This window comes from Bombina bombina, chromosome 2 (genome assembly GCF_027579735.1).
Source record: "Bombina bombina isolate aBomBom1 chromosome 2, aBomBom1.pri, whole genome shotgun sequence".
Taxonomy (NCBI): Eukaryota; Metazoa; Chordata; class Amphibia; order Anura; family Bombinatoridae; genus Bombina; species Bombina bombina.
In genome coordinates this window covers 1,143,642,891-1,143,656,216 of record NC_069500.1, presented here as the reverse complement: position 1 = coordinate 1,143,656,216, position 13,326 = coordinate 1,143,642,891, and the positions used below count along the sequence as shown (strand labels likewise).

Sequence of the window (13,326 nt, the reverse complement as noted above, 5' to 3'; positions counted from 1 at the left end):
TCCTATGCACCACAAGCATACTAGTGTGTTAGAATGGTGTTATTTGGGTCATTTAGCAGCTAACAAATGGGAAAGATGGCAGCTGCCGGCAGCATTCAGCTCTTTTCGGAGCTGGATTTCTTGTTGTGAAAGTGCAGCATACTACAATCTGGTTCTGAAAACAGCTGAATGTTGCTGGTGACCACCATTTTCCCACGCGTTATCTGCTGAATTACCCAAATACACATCTGTAGTGTATACATTATTTACTCAGGTGCAGCGTCTAAAGTGGATTGCAAAAAACAATAGAGTTGAAACCCCTTCAACAAGTCATATTCAGATAAAAAACACTGTATTTGATACTTCCTATCTCCAAAGTAAATCATTCAAATGTGAATTACATTGCTTACTATATTTAAAAAGTGAACCAGCCTGAATAAAGTGACAACTGCTGAATTTATTCTAGATGGAGAAATATGGAATTCCAAGAGATCTCGATTTTAGTCCTCGAGAAAGCATACAGCTATATGATACTATGGTGACCACATGGGCAGATTGGCCCAACAAAGAGGTAAGACAAGCATTTCTTATTCACACATAAAAAGCTGTAAATTTTGTTTTGTATCATAGAAAAGTATACAAATAAATATCCTGACAGATTTAATCTGTATCTTCAAGTAAGCCTTTTAAATAGTTGCCCAAACGAAGGGGTAGATTCCAGTCACCATTTTAAAATCTTTTACTTATTCTTAAAACTTGTCCTATACTTAAAATAGTATTATAACCCCACATCAAGTTATGGCTTTATATATTTACATATTTTCAACAGTATATACTTAAATGGACCCTAAACAGGTCAGCACTGGAAGGCAGATTTCAACATGGTGGCACCCATGACTATAGGAGATAGGGAATAACCAACATACTGTGATCATAAAATGTATTTAGTGTTTAATGTCCCTTATAGATATTTGTCTTGTAACATCTGGATTTCCTGTATCTAAGTCCATAGTAGAGAAGTTTAATCAAAATTCAAAGTAGTATAAAATTAATCCCAGCACTAGTATTAGTACTGTTTGGATTAAATATACAGCAGTGTCTTATGTATGCAGCATTAACCTCCCAACTACCCCAAGACATAAACTAATAGTACTATAAAGCACAAGCACCCCCATACTCCAAGACCTTCAAAATACTGTCATCATCCCTGTACAGTACACCCTATCAAAATAGTAAACCAATAAGCAATCATTATCCTTTACTATTAAAAACAACTCTGAACATTATTACCAACTGAACCATCAGTATCCTCCTCTGCATTAGTTTCTAACTACCTGTTACACCTACCTCCAAAAGCTTTTCTCCATTTTCACCATTCCAATACAATCACTCACCCCCCCACAGTCTTTAGATCATCCATGAGCCCATCAGCATCAACAACTACATGTATGTCTCATTTGCAACAACTATAAACACCTACCTCTAAGGCAGTCCCCCTCTGCAACTCCCACCATGAACATACTTCCTTTAAGGCTACCACCTCACAAACATCTGCTACCTCTGAGGTGATGCCCTCAATGCATTAAGTACATGGCAAAAAGGTTACTCAAAGGAGTCTCCTCCCACTCAGTGATATACCCAATGCAAGCACCCACAAACCTAATACCCCCCAGCTCCCGACTGAAAGGATCTCTGATCTAAATTCACTATAAATAATCAGCACTGTAACCTGACCATCCCTACCATACTTAATACATCCTCTAAACTAACACCACCACCAAGTAAAAGTATGAGGATCTGATATTAAAAAAACCATATCCAAAAGGAATTGTTCCGTAACTCTTAACTTGAAGGTTTGCTACTTGCAAGCTATTACACCTGTGTCACTACAATGGTATGCTGCAGCCAGTTAATTACATATTGCAAGATGTAGCAATGGTCTGTTTATAGAGCCACAAAAGCAATATAAATACCTTATCCTATGGTTTTCTCTACAATGCTGAAGAACATGTTTAGCCTTATTTATGACCTATATAGAATGGCTTTGCAATTACATATAAATTCCTGTAAATAAAATAAAGAACATCTATAAATAAATACAACCAATTTTAATGCACTAATGTTTAGATGTAATATACAAAAGTATATATATATATATATATATATATATATATATATATATATATATACAGGGAGTGCAGAATTATTAGGCAAATTAGTATTTTGACCACATCATCCTCTTTATGCATGTTGTCTTACTCCAAGCTGTATAGGCTTGAAAGCCTACTACCAATTAAGCATATTAGGTGATGTGCATCTCTGTAATGAGAAGGGGTGTGGTCTAATGACATCAACACCCTATATCAGGTGTGCATAATTATTAGGCAACTTCCTTTCCTTTGGCAAAATGGGTCAAAAGAAGGACTTGACAGGCTCAGAAAAGTCAAAAATAGTGAGATATCTTGCAGAGGGATGCAGCACTCTTAAAATTGCAAAGCTTCTGAAGCGTGATCATTGAACAATCAAGCGTTTCATTCAAAATAGTCAACAGGGTCGCAAGAAGTGTGTGGAAAAACCAAGGCGCAAAATAACTGCCCATGAACTGAGAAAAGTCAAGCGTGCAGCTGCCAAGATGCCACTTGCCACCAGTTTGGCCATATTTCAGAGCTGCAACATCACTGGAGTGCCCAAAAGCACAAGGTGTGCAATACTCAGAGACATGGCCAAGGTAAGAAAGGCTGAAAGATGACCACCACTGAACAAGACACACAAGCTGAAACGTCAAGACTGGGCCAAGAAATATCTCAAGACTGATTTTTCTAAGGTTTTATGGACTGATGAAATGAGAGTGAGTCTTGATGGGCCAGATGAATGGGCCCGTGGCTGGATTGGTAAAGGGCAGAGAGCTCCAGTCCGACTCAGACGCCAGCAAGGTGGAGGTGGAGTACTGGTTTGGGCTGGTATCATCAAAGATGAGCTTGTGGGGCCTTTTTGGGTTGAGGATGGAGTCAAGCTCAACTCCCAGTCCTACTGCCAGTTTCTGGAAGACACCTTCTTCAAGAAGTGGTACAGGAAGAAGTCTGCATCCTTCAAGAAAAACATGATTTTCATGCAGGACAATGCTCCATCACACGCGTCCAAGTACTCCACAGCGTGGCTGGCAAGAAAGGGTATAAAAGAAGAAAATCTAATGACATGGCCTCCTTGTTCACCTGATCTGAACCCCATTGAGAACCTGTGGTCCATCATCAAATGTGAGATTTACAAGGAGGGAAAACAGTACACCTCTCTGAACAGTGTCTGGGAGGCTGTGGTTACTGCTGCACGCAATGTTGATGGTGAACAGATCAAAACACTGACAGAATCCATGGATGGCAGGCTTTTGAGTGTCCTTGCAAAGAAAGGTGGCTATATTGGTCACTGATTTGTTTTTGTTTTGTTTTTGAATGTCAGAAATGTATATTTGTGAATGTTGAGATGTTATATTGGTTTCACTGGTAAAAATAAATAATTGAAATGGGTATATATTTGTTTTTTGTTAAGTTGCCTAATAATTATGCACAGTAATAGTCACCTGCACACACAGATATCCCCCTAAAATAGCTATAACTAAAAACAAACTAAAAACTACTTCCAAAACTATTCAGCTTTAATATTAATGAGTTTTTTTGGGTTCATTGAGAACATGGTTGTTGTTCAATAATAAAATTAATCCTCAAAAATACAACTTGCCTAATAATTCTGCACTCCCTGTATATATATATACACTTTTTAATAAAAAATAAATTAAATACTGTATAAATACTGTACATTTAAAGGGACATTATACACTCATTTTTCTTTGCATAAATGTTTTGTAGATGATCTATTTATATAGCCCATAAAGTTGTTTTTTTTTAAATGTATAGTTTTGCTTATTTTTAAATTAAAAAATCCAAAAAATAGGAAGAATAGAGGCTGCACAATGGAGTAAAAAGTAAAAAATACAAACTTTATTTCGTTATATTAAAAACTGTAGCAAGCACATACTCTCAGTGGAGTCACCCTAACACACAGGGATTATGCTGCTCTCCGACGCGTTTCCTGCTCAACAAGAGCACTTCATCAGGGATCATTTTTAAATAACATTGCTCTGATTTTCAGACTCCTAACCAAGCCCCAAAGTTTTATGAGAATACCGTCAGCTACCTTCTCCATCTTCGCCTTTTCAACAAATCTATATCCAATAACGAGCACCCGCAAACTTGCCTGTGTATTATTTGAAAACAGTTGCGTTTGCTCAAGCGTAAACTAAATTTATGTGCATTGGGTTAGCGAGAGTGGAGACAAGGGCCCCTATTTATCAAGGTCTGGCGGACCTGATCTGACAGTGTGGATCAGGTCCGCCAGACCTCGCTGAACACACAACGCTGCCCCCTGCAGACTCGTGGCCAATTGGCCACCAGCAGGGGGTGTCAATCAACCTGATGTCTGGTGATGTCTGTCCGCCTGCTCAGAGCAGGCGGACAGGTTATGGAGCAGCGGTCTTTGTGACCGCTGCTTCATAACTGCTGTTTCTGGCGAGCCTGCAGGCTCACCAGAAACACGGGGCATCAAGCTCCATACGGAGCTTGATAAATATGCCCCATAAAGTGTTACACTCATATATACACTATGTGATAAAAATGATTCATATAAATATTGTTTTTTTTTGTTTAAGGGTTAAAAGGTGTTTGAATAGAAAGGGCTATAATGTATACATGTCTAAATATGTGTATGGGTGTGTGTGTATGAATTTATATATATATATATATATATATATATATATATATATATATATATATATATACAGTATATACACACACGTGTAGTTATACATTTATATATGTATATACATACATATATAAACATATAAACACATATATACTGTACACAGGTATATACATATAAAGACACATATATATATATATATATATATATACACTTTGGATCAAATACATTTTACATTCTATTTTTTTCACATAGCAGCAGAAAATGTTCTTAGTTTTTTTTTAAATATATTATATTTCTATATTTACCTGTATATATTAATATAGGTATATAGGTATAGATATCAGATATTTATAGAAACATATATTTAAAAATAAAAAGAACATTTAAATTTAAAGTATTCATAACTAACTTAGGGTTATATTATATTAAGGTGCATAATGTATATATTTCATATAAAATAATAAAACATATTTTAATTATTATATACTTAAATATTATGATTTATTATAATATTTAAGAACCTCTATAATAATTATATATTTTATTAATAATATTTTTAAATATATATTTTTTTAAATAAATACATTGTGCACCCTAATGTAACTCCTGTTAGGTTTAGAGCAAATACATAAGCACAAAACCTAACAGGAGTAAAAAATATGAAGGGTTTTGTATGTTCTTTACATCAAAGAAAATGTTCTTTTTATTTTTAAATATATATATATATATATATATATATATATATATATATATATTGTATATACTGTATATATACACACAATATCTATCTATCTATCTATCTTTTTTTTTTTTTTAAATATAATTTTTATTCACCAATTTATATTGCAAAACAGAATCGGCAGATAATTCAAAAACATAAATCTTACATTTTTGATTCCCATATAATATTATATACTAAAATATATAGAAAATACCCTAAATTTCCACCAACAATTTTAAATTTGCACATAGGGCTTTCCATGTACCTTTACAACCTAACTTGCATATATCTTATACAAATGGTTTAAATTTTAAGCACAAAAACAAATAAAAAAAAAAAAAAAAAAGGGATTAGAAAACCCCCCACTATCCAACACTTGCCACTTACCCCCTCCTGTCTAAAATCTGGAAATTCTCTATCTGCTAAAGCTAATTCCAAATACATGGTGCCCCTAAATGGTGCAATAAGTTGTTTTTGTATCTCTATTGTATATCTTAAAATTACACTATTCCATTTAAAAAAAAAAACCTTTAATCTGGTTTTCTGAATAATTGGAGGTGTCCATTTGTTCCATAATAATCTGGTTTTAAAATTTTTGGGTAAATTCTATTAAATTAGGCGATTTATTTGATTTCCAAAATTTCAAAATTAATAGTCTGCCTACCATAATTATAGCATTATATTGGCGGCTACTTTGAAAATGGGCTTCTTTCTGTCCGTCTATTAAGAAAAAAACATGATTTTCTATTATCTTAAATTGATTACCATTTACTTTGTTTGCCCAATAATTTATTTTAAACCAGAATTTTTTAATTTTGGGGCAGCTCCAAAAACAATGGTGAATATCTGCCTCTAATGCCTTACATTTATGGCAACGTGCACCTTCCTTACTCCAATGTGCTTTTATCTTAGGGATAATATAACTTCTATTTATCAATTTGGTGTGCGATTCTCTCCATGACGATGAAAAGGTTGCAGAGTCTATTAATTTGAAGCTTTTCTGGATAACCTCTGTTGTGACTTGCCACGCCTGGGCAATCTTTTATACTTTTTGTTGGCCTATAAAGGACAGGATTGTTTTGTATAATAATGAGATAGAGTATTTACCTATTTTATAAAGGTTTAGGACTGGTTTTATAGAACCCCATGTATCCTCTTCAGGTCCATCAAAAAGCGATGTCTGAATATAATGCCGTATTTGTAAGAATGCATAGAATTGTCTATTTATCAGCCCAAATTCTTGCCTTAAATCCAGAAATGATTTAACTCTTCCTGTGCTATTTTCTCTAAGTTGCCATATATATTTTAAACCCTTTATTGCCCATTCTCCAAAGATTTTGGAGTTAAGTGCTGGAATAAAATTAGGGTTACCCCGAGATAGTCAAGTATTTGGCATAACTAAAATTAATGTTTAGCATTTTCAATACTTTTTGCCAGGCGAAAATCACATTATAAATTACTGGGATTTATTTAACTTTAGAGGGGCATTTTCTCGATTTACAATGGAGAAGAGCCGGGAGAGAGTAAGGGTGTACCAGATTTTCCTCCATGATTCGTGCAGCATAATAATCGGCTTCATTAAGCCAGTCTAACGCTATCTTTGAAATAGCTGCTAGGTTGTATATTTCTATTTCTGGTAACGCCAATCCACCCACATTCCTAAATAATGATAATGTTTTATAGGCAATAGCTTTTCGTTTATCTCCCCATAAAAACTGAAGACCTCTCTGTTTAAATAACATTAAATCTTCATGTTTTATCATCATAGGTATATTCTGCATTAAATAAAAAAGTTTGGGGAATATAATCATTTTTATCAAGTTTGCTTTACCAGTTAAGGTTAATTTAAATTTAGCCCAATTTTTGAAGTTATTAGTTATTTTACTAAAAATTGGGGGATAATTAAGCCTATACCAGTCATTGCTATCTTTGGAGAGTTTAATACCCAGATAAGTACATTCTTCTTTAGCTTCTTTAAACTGGGATCCTGAATAAGAGTCTTTTTGTTTCTCTAGCCAGAACATTTCAGTTTTGGCTGTGTTAACTTTGTACCCTGAAAAGGCACTGAACTCCTGAACTATTTGTATTAATTTGGGGACATTTTCTTTTGTATTAGACATTAGTATTAATAAATGATCTGCATATAATAAAGTTGTGACTTGTCTATCTATCTACCTATCTATCTATCTATCTATCTATCTATCTATCTATCATCTATCTATCTATCTATCTATCTATCTATCTATCTATCTATCTATACCTATATGGAATTCTGGATTTGGGAATTAAAATATATATATATATATATATATATATATATATATATATATCATATTTATCATATACACTGTATACAGTAAAAGTGAAAAGAATAATGTTAAAATATTCATAATTACCTTTGACGTCAATAATATCCTGTGGGTCACATATAAATTGGCTGCTAAAATTAAGACACTACAAAAAAGTAGATGTCTCAATAATTTTTTTGTTTAGCAACTTACATCGGATATAGGTCAAAATGCATCAGAATCATAATAAAATCTACATATCACTTGTTATATAATTGGTGTCACCTCATGCATTAAAAACATCCATATCAGATACATCTTATGTTTTGAAATCATGCTAATATCCATGTATCACTTTATATATAACTATGCCCAGAGAGAAGTCTATGTTTTAAAAATACAAACCCCCAAGCTAAAGTTACAAAAAAATAAAAAAGTTACAGAAAAAATAAATAAAGCTATCCAAAATAAAAAAAATTTAAACCTATACTAATACCCCTATAAAAATAAAAAATCCCCCCAAAATAAAAACACCCCCTAATCTAATACTAAACTACCAATAGCCCTTAAAAGGGCTGTTTGTAGGCCATCACCCTAAGTTAAACATCTCTTTTACTTACAAAAAATACCAATTACCCCGTAATAGTAAAACCCCCACCAACCAAGCCCCCCAAAATAAAAAAACCTAACACTAAAAAAAACTGAACTACCCATTGCCCCTAAAAGAGCATTTGTATGGGCATTGCCCTTAAAAGCATTCAGCTCTTTTACTGCCCTTAAAAGGTCAATCAGCTCTTTTCCAGCCCCATAAAACCCTAATTTAAAAAATAAAGCCACCCCAAAAAATAAAAAAAGCCTAAGACTAAGCCCCAAATAGGTACTCACTGTTCCTTAAGTCCGGTGGAGAAGGTCTTCTTCCAGGTGGCTCCATCATCTTCTATCTTCATCCGGAGTGAAGGTGGCACGGAGGTGCAGAGCTGGCTTCCCCGATGTGCGGATCCGGAGCAGCGTTCCTCGGCGGCGACGTTCCTCGGCAGCATGGAGGCTCCTCTCCATCCGATGTCCGTCATACACTGAAGATTGAATGCAAGGTACTGCATTCAATTTAGGGTACCTTGCATTCCTATTGGCTGAAATTTTGAAATCAGCCAATAGGATTAGAGCTACTGAAATCCTATTGGCTGTTCAAATCAGCCAATAAGATTTCAGTAGCTCTCATCCAATTGGCTGACTTCAAAATTTCAGCCAATCAGAATGCAAGGTACCCCAATAAATATGGGGTACCTAGCATTCAATCTTCAGTGTGTAACAGATGATCGCATGAAGAGGAGCCTCTACGCTACAAAGGACCGCCGCCGCTGAGGATCCATGCATCAGGGAAGCCAGCTCTGCACCTCTGTTCCGCGCCGCCTTCGCTCCGGATGAAGATAGAAGTTGATGGAGCCATCTGGAAGAAGACCTTCTCCGCCGGACTTCAGTAACGGTGAGTATCTATTTGGGGCTTAGTTTTAGGATTTTTTTATTTTGTTTATTTTTTTTTAATTTTTAAGATTAAGGATTTAACAGGCTGGAAAAGAGCTGTTTGCCCTTTTAAGGGCAGTAAAAGAGCTGATTGCCCTTTTAAGGACAATGCCCATACAAATGCCCCTTTAGGGTCAATGGGTAGTTTAGGTTTTTTTAGTGGTAGGTTTTTTTATTTTGGGAGGTTTGGTGTGTGGGTTTTTTTTTACTGTTAGGGGGGACTTAGTATTTTTTAAATGTAAAAGAGTTCTTTAACTTAGGGCAATGCCCTACAAAAAGCCCTTTTAAGGGCTATTGGTAGTTTAGTTTAGATTAGGGGGTGTTTTTATTTAGTGGGGGCTTTTTTATTTTCATAGGAATTAAGTTTATTTTTTATTTTTTGATAATTTTGTTTATTTTTTTCTGTAATTTTAGAGTTTTTTATTTATTTATTTAATGTTAGGTTGTATTTAAGTGTAACTTAGTATTGGGGTTAATTTAGGGGGCTAAATAATTAAATTAGTTATTTGCATTGTGGGGGGGTTGGCGGTTAATTAGGTTTATTGCAATGTGGGGGGTTGGCTGTTTAGGGGTTAATATTTTAATTATGTTATTTGCGGGTTAATTACTTTATTATTTTGTGATGTGGTAGTTTGCCGTTTAAGTGTTTGTTAATACTTCGTGCAGGAGGTTAGTTTTTTTGTCATACTTTGTGCTGGCGGGTTACGTGTTTATTATTTATTTCTTGTGGGCGGTTACATGTTTTTTCGTTATTTTGGGCGGGTGGTTGCTTGTTTTTTGTTCTTTTTTAAGGCTTGCCTATGCTGCATCCAGGTGGATTTCGAAAATGGCAGGGTGGTGAAAGATTCCACCTGCCCTTTTCGTTGCATCCAGGTGGATTCTTTTGGCTGTGCGCACAGATAACATTCTTTTGGCTGCCTCGCACAGCCAACATTCCTTTGAGGATGCGTGCGCAACTGGTGACGGACGTGTTACAAATGCGATTATAGTATAGATGTGTACCACAAAATATATAACATTTGTATTTTTATAGGAATTGGATCCAGAACAATATTTACATTTTAAGGACAAAATAGCGATTACAAAAAATGATGCAAAACAATATGAAGATGATTTGAAGAAAGAATTAATTAACTGGATTAAGAATGGGAACAAGGAAAAGGTAAGAAAGAAAAATACCATCATTTTAAAAATAAACAGCACCAAATGAGGGATTAGGACCCTATAAGGGGCGCTAAATGTAGGGTTCAGTTTAAAAACAAACTCTCAAGGGCAATACTGTCTCTTTAGTAACCAAGCCAAACAATAGGCTAATAATATAAAGTTTTTCACCCGTCTCAATGGTAGTCCTTTATGGTTATGGTGATCAGGGAAGATATGGATATGCTGAATAAGCAGGAGTCCGTGATGGAAAGGCAGCACTCAAACTTCACCGTAAACGGTCAACAGCTCTGGAAACAACAAGGAAAGGAGAGAGGCGCCGTATGTGTGAATCAATCAACAACTGTAGAAGTGTACAAAGATAGTACAGGCTACTCACATTCTGTGAAGGCACTCCAATGTGCTAATAGATGTAGGCTGGTTTTCAACAGCAAACCAGCTGGCTGATACAGGCAAACACCGGATTCCAAGGAGAGGCAGCGCCCCAAGGTAGCATAGAATAATGCACCCAGCAATGAGAATATATAGTTAAAAATTTGTTTTAATACAAAGTAAAAACAATATTAAAAACAACAGCTCATGCATGATTTGTTTATGCACTTAACAGCATGAGCTGTTGTTTTTAATATTGTTGAAAACCAGCCTGCATCTATTGGCACATTGGAGTGCCTTCACAGAATGTGAGTACCCTGTACTATCTTTGTACACTTCTACAGTTGTTGATTGATTCATACATACGGCGCCTCTCTCCATTCCTTGTTGTTTCCATAATTTTAAAAATGTAGACTTCACAGTTTATTTTCACACGGCACCTTTAAAACTTACCCACACATATATACAATAAGATACCTTCTTGAGGCATCATTGTCATAGCAACGCAAAATGCAATTAGTGTTCAAAATAGTTCCAATCATGATAGTATGTGAATGTTTCGACTATACAATCTTTCATGCATTGTTGTGGATCAGTTATTTCTATTAATGCTAGTAAACCATGCTTTACTGCAGGACTTACATTTGAATAAATGTTCCCTTTTGAGCTACCAAGTGTCTCACCATAATCAAATAAATCCCTTAGAGTTTTTCAGTAATGATTGTGAATTCATTCTAATAGAAGTTTTAAACTTTGCAAAGTACTTTCCTTTTTTACTGTGTCCCCTTTTTCTGTAAATTAATTCAGAAAATTGTGGATTTATCATATCCACATAAAAGTGTAAGTGCAGACTCCAGACTTAAAGGGACATTATACCCAAATGTTGAAGCACTTGAAAGTGATGCAGCATAGCTGTAAAAAGCTGACTAGAAAATATCTCCTGAACCTCTATGTCAAAAAAGAGAAGTTTAGCTCAAAATTTCCTAAGTATTCACACCCACTGTAAAGAGACTTTAAAGGAATAGTAAACCCCAAAAATGTATTTTATGATTCAGATAGATCATAAAATTTTAAACAACTTTCCAATTTACTTCTATTATCAAATTTGCTTCATTCTCTTGTTATCCATTGCTGAAAGAATTGCATTGCACTACTGGCAGCTAGCTGAACACATCTAGTTAGCCAATCACAAGAGACAAATGTGTGCAGGCAACAATAAGCAACAGCTCCCACTGGTTTATGATATGTGCGTATTCATTTTAAAACAAGGGATAATAAGAGAATGAAGCACATTTGAAAATAGAAGTGAATTTAAAAGTGTCTTAAAATGACATGATCTATATGAATCATGCAAGTTTAATTTTGACTTTCCTATCACTTTAAGGAGTCAATCAGGATGCTAGTCTCAGGAATTGCAATAGAGTGTGCACGTGGAGGCAGTCATGTTATTTTCCTATTCAGTTTAAGGAATTTTGCTATGAAATCTCACAGCAATGAAATGCATGACCTTAGCACTGCTGATGCTGATTGGCTAATGTTTTGTTTTTTTAAACTTGCAGCTGTACAGCAGCTAAAGTATAACTGTTCACAGAGCACATACTCTGGTGAGCTGAAGAAATTTTGAGGTAAAATAGCTTCCATTTTATACAGAGATGTTTAGGTGATATTTTCCTGTCAGCTTTTTACCATCATGCTGTATCACTTTCAAGTGATTTAGCATATGAGTATTATATACCTTTAACATTGCTATATTCTTCACAGTTATCGGTTGCATGCACTAGTCACCCATTACTAACTGTGTCTAATTGTTGGTATCAATAATGTATGTGCAGTAAACCATTACACGTATGTTTTCAGCACTTAAAAAGTTTAGTTAATTTTACAAAACACAACTGCATGTTATAATAATTGTTATTATTTATTTGTACAACACCACAAAATTCAGGTGCTTTGCTTTGAATACATCATTCTATCAAGACATTAAAAGGGACACTAAACCCAATCTTTCATGATTCAGATATAGCATGTAATTTTAAGGAACTTTCTAATTTACTCCTATTATCAATTTTTCTTTGTTCTCTTGCTATCTTTATTTAAAAAGCAGTAATGTGATGCATAGGAGTCGGCCCATTTTTGGTTGAGATCCTGGGTTATGCTTGCTTATTGGTGGGCAAATGTAAGCCTCCAATAAGCAAGCGCTATTAATGGTGCTGAACCTAAAATGGGCTGGCTGCTAAGATTTACATTCATGCTTTTAAAATAAAGATAAAAGAGAATGAAGAAAAATTGATAAAAGGAGTAAATTAGAAAGTTTCTTAAAATTCCATGCTCTATCTGAATCACAAAATAAAACATTTGGGTTCAGTGTCCCTTTAAATTGGAGTAGAGCACAATCTATCAGTGCTTTGTGGATGCTGCAAACACCTTTTCAACAGAAAAGCTTTCAAAAAGGCCTTGAATTGTGTAAAGTACTTGTTGTCAAAATAGAAACTGGGCAGTAACCAAAAATCGACGGATATATTCGTCCATTTA

The 13,326-nt window shown here is 34.7% G+C and overlaps 1 protein-coding gene across 1 annotated transcript in view; it reads left to right on the top strand.

Moving 5' to 3' along the window:
* Positions 1 to 13,326, top strand: part of LOC128647450 (probable ATP-dependent RNA helicase DDX60) — a 728,313-nt gene that overhangs the window by 292,062 nt on the left and 422,925 nt on the right. The window contains exons 22-23 of the mRNA XM_053700236.1: positions 446 to 550; positions 10,295 to 10,423. Of these exons, the coding sequence (XP_053556211.1) occupies positions 446 to 550; positions 10,295 to 10,423 (234 nt within the window). The remainder of the gene's footprint in view (positions 1 to 445; positions 551 to 10,294; positions 10,424 to 13,326) is intronic.